The 2,500-nt window shown below is 40.8% G+C and overlaps 1 protein-coding gene and 1 long non-coding RNA gene across 5 annotated transcripts in view; one reads left to right on the plus strand and one right to left on the minus strand.

Annotated features, from left to right (window-relative positions):
• Window positions 1-2,500, minus strand: part of LOC135110364 (uncharacterized) — a 234,157-nt gene that overhangs the window by 137,356 nt on the left and 94,301 nt on the right. The gene's annotated exons all lie outside the window — the stretch shown is intronic.
• Window positions 1-2,500, plus strand: part of LOC135110363 (mucin-2-like) — a 142,117-nt gene that overhangs the window by 112,687 nt on the left and 26,930 nt on the right. The window contains exon 6 of the mRNA XM_064022624.1: window positions 1,857-1,981. Within this exon, the coding sequence (XP_063878694.1) occupies window positions 1,857-1,981 (125 nt within the window). The remainder of the gene's footprint in view (window positions 1-1,856; window positions 1,982-2,500) is intronic.

Raw genomic sequence — 2,500 nt, forward strand, 5'->3', positions numbered from 1 at the left:
ACAGATAGACAGACAGGTAAGCAGAAAGGAGTAACAAACACAAGAAAAAAAAACATAAAAAGACAGACTGAAAGACACACACTAATTTCTTCTCCTCCTCCTCCTCCTCCTCCTCCTCCTCCTCTTCTTCTCCTCCTCTTATTTCTTTTCCTTTCCTTCCCTTGATTTATTCCTCATCCTCTCTCCTGTCCTTGTTTTCTTTCCTCTTCTGAATTTCTCCTTCCTCTTCCTTATCTCTCCTTTAGCTTCTTTCGTTCTGCTCTTCCATAAATCAATCTTCTTCTAACTTTCCTCGTAATTCTTCTTTTCTTCGCATTCAATTCTTACTGTCCTCTCTCTCTCTCTCTCTCTCTCTCTCTCTCTCTCTCTCTCTCTCTCTCTCTCTCTCTCTCTCCATATTTCTTCGTCCATACTATACATTATCTCCCTCATCCTCTTCCTCTCCTCCTGCTTGCATTTTTACTTTCTCTTGCTCTCTCCTTTCCCTCCTGTCTTTCTCTCTTTTCTCCTCTTTCCATCATCTCTCCCTCTCTCCCTTCTTCCCTTCCCGACACACTTCGTTTTCTTCCTTTTCTTTTCTTTTCTTTCTTTGCTATCATGTATGTTTGTATCTCTTCTTCTTCTTCTTCTTCCTCTTCCTCTTCCTCTTCTTCTTCTTCTTCTTCTTCTTCTGCTCCTCCTCCCCCTCTTCCTCCTCCTTCCTCCTTTCAAACTTTTCCCTCACCCTCTTTCCCTCTCTCCTTCCTTCCTTCCTTCCTTTTCCCTCTTAACGCCCTCACATCCTCTTTTGTAAACAACTCTCTCTCTCTCTCTCTCTCTCTCTCTCTCTCTCTCTCTCTCTCTCTCTCTCTCTCTCTCTCTCTCTCTCTCTCTCTCTCTCTCTCTCTCTCTCTCTCTCTCATTTCCTTAATCGTAATATTTTCCCCTCCCTTTCTCCTCCCGCATTTAAACTCATCTCTTTTCTCCTCCTTTCTTCCTGACTTTCTTCCTTCTCTTGTTCTTATTCCCCTTACACTTTCTCTCCTCCTTTCCTTTCTCCTTCCTCTCATATTCAACCTCCCCTTCCCGTGTCTCTTTCTACCTCACCCTCTTCCGTCCCCTTCCAAAGTAATGAGTTGGCTCTGTGGAGAAATATTTGTCTCGCCATCTACTGATTCTGGGTTCGATCCTACCATGTGGCAGATTCACGGTGGAAGAAGTAGCGCTTTTTTTTTTTTTTTTTTTTTTTTGCAGGCCCCATATGACCTCGGTGTTGTGGCACTATGGTCTGTCTTCTGATTCATTTAGGTGGCTTATCTTAGTTACTGTAATCAGGATCTAGTCTAGAGATAAATACAGAGTTTGTTCAATTTTTTTTTTTTTTTTTTTTTGCGATTTTAGTGTTAATCTAATAGTTTTCAAGGGTGTTTTGATTATTCTAGTAAAAGTTAATGATGTTTTTAGTGTTTTTGTGGTTCTAGTGATAATCTAATAAGCTCTACTGGAAATTTTCAAGTGGTTTCATGACAGTTAAACAGTGTCTAATAGAAGTTATTGATGTTTTTAGAATGTTTTCACGATACTAGTGATAAATTAACATAGATTCTATATAATCAATAAAGAAAACAGCTATGAGAACCCGTCTAATGTTTCTTTGGTGTCTGGAAAGAGTCATTATGAGAGAACAAAGTGTCATTGAGATTATTAAAGGTCCTTTGATGTCTAGCGATAGATTAACAAATATTCCACATCATCAATAACAAAAACACCCATGAGAACTAAACTAATATTCTCTGCCGCCTTCAAATAGTCATGGCAGGAGAACTGAGCACTGAAGAATACCAGACTGTCATATCACTGTTTGTCTACCCCAACAGAGGCCTCGGCGCGCGTGTTTCCGGGGCCAGAGGTGTTCCTGAAGGCGAGCAGTCGGCTGGTGCTGGTGTGTGAGGTGCGCGGCTGTCCCTATCCCGCCCACCCAACCTGGCAGCGCGGCAACAAGGTGAGACAGGGAACACAAGGAAGGACAGGAAAGTGGCAGGAATAATAGACCGAGTGAAATGGAAAAAAAAGAGGAAGGAAGAAGACAGGAATTAGAACAGTGCTAGTAATAACAAGAGACAAAGAAACCAATACAGAAATTTTGAGTCACATGAAAACATTTTTGACCCAGAGATGGACAATAAGAAATGATTATCCAAGGGTGTAGAGAAAGACGAAGAAGAGAGACCTAAGAAGCGACTCAAAGGACAACACGTCATAAGGAGAAGAACTGGAAGAAAAATAACAAGAAATAAGGGGAGTTCTGAAAAACCATTATGTCAACACTTGGCAGCTCCTATCAAAAACATTAGAAAACAAAGGAAAAATAAGGGAAGCTGGAAGAAACCATTAGGTCTACACGTGGCAGTTCCTATATATATAAAAAAAAGTAGGAAAATAAGGGAAGTAGAAAATAAGGGAATCAGCAAGAAGACAATAGGCCTACAAAATATACCTGTCTATCTCCACCTGTCATCCT

Source organism: Scylla paramamosain, chromosome 20 (assembly GCF_035594125.1).
Source record: "Scylla paramamosain isolate STU-SP2022 chromosome 20, ASM3559412v1, whole genome shotgun sequence".
Lineage (NCBI taxonomy): Eukaryota > Metazoa > Arthropoda > Malacostraca > Decapoda > Portunidae > Scylla > Scylla paramamosain.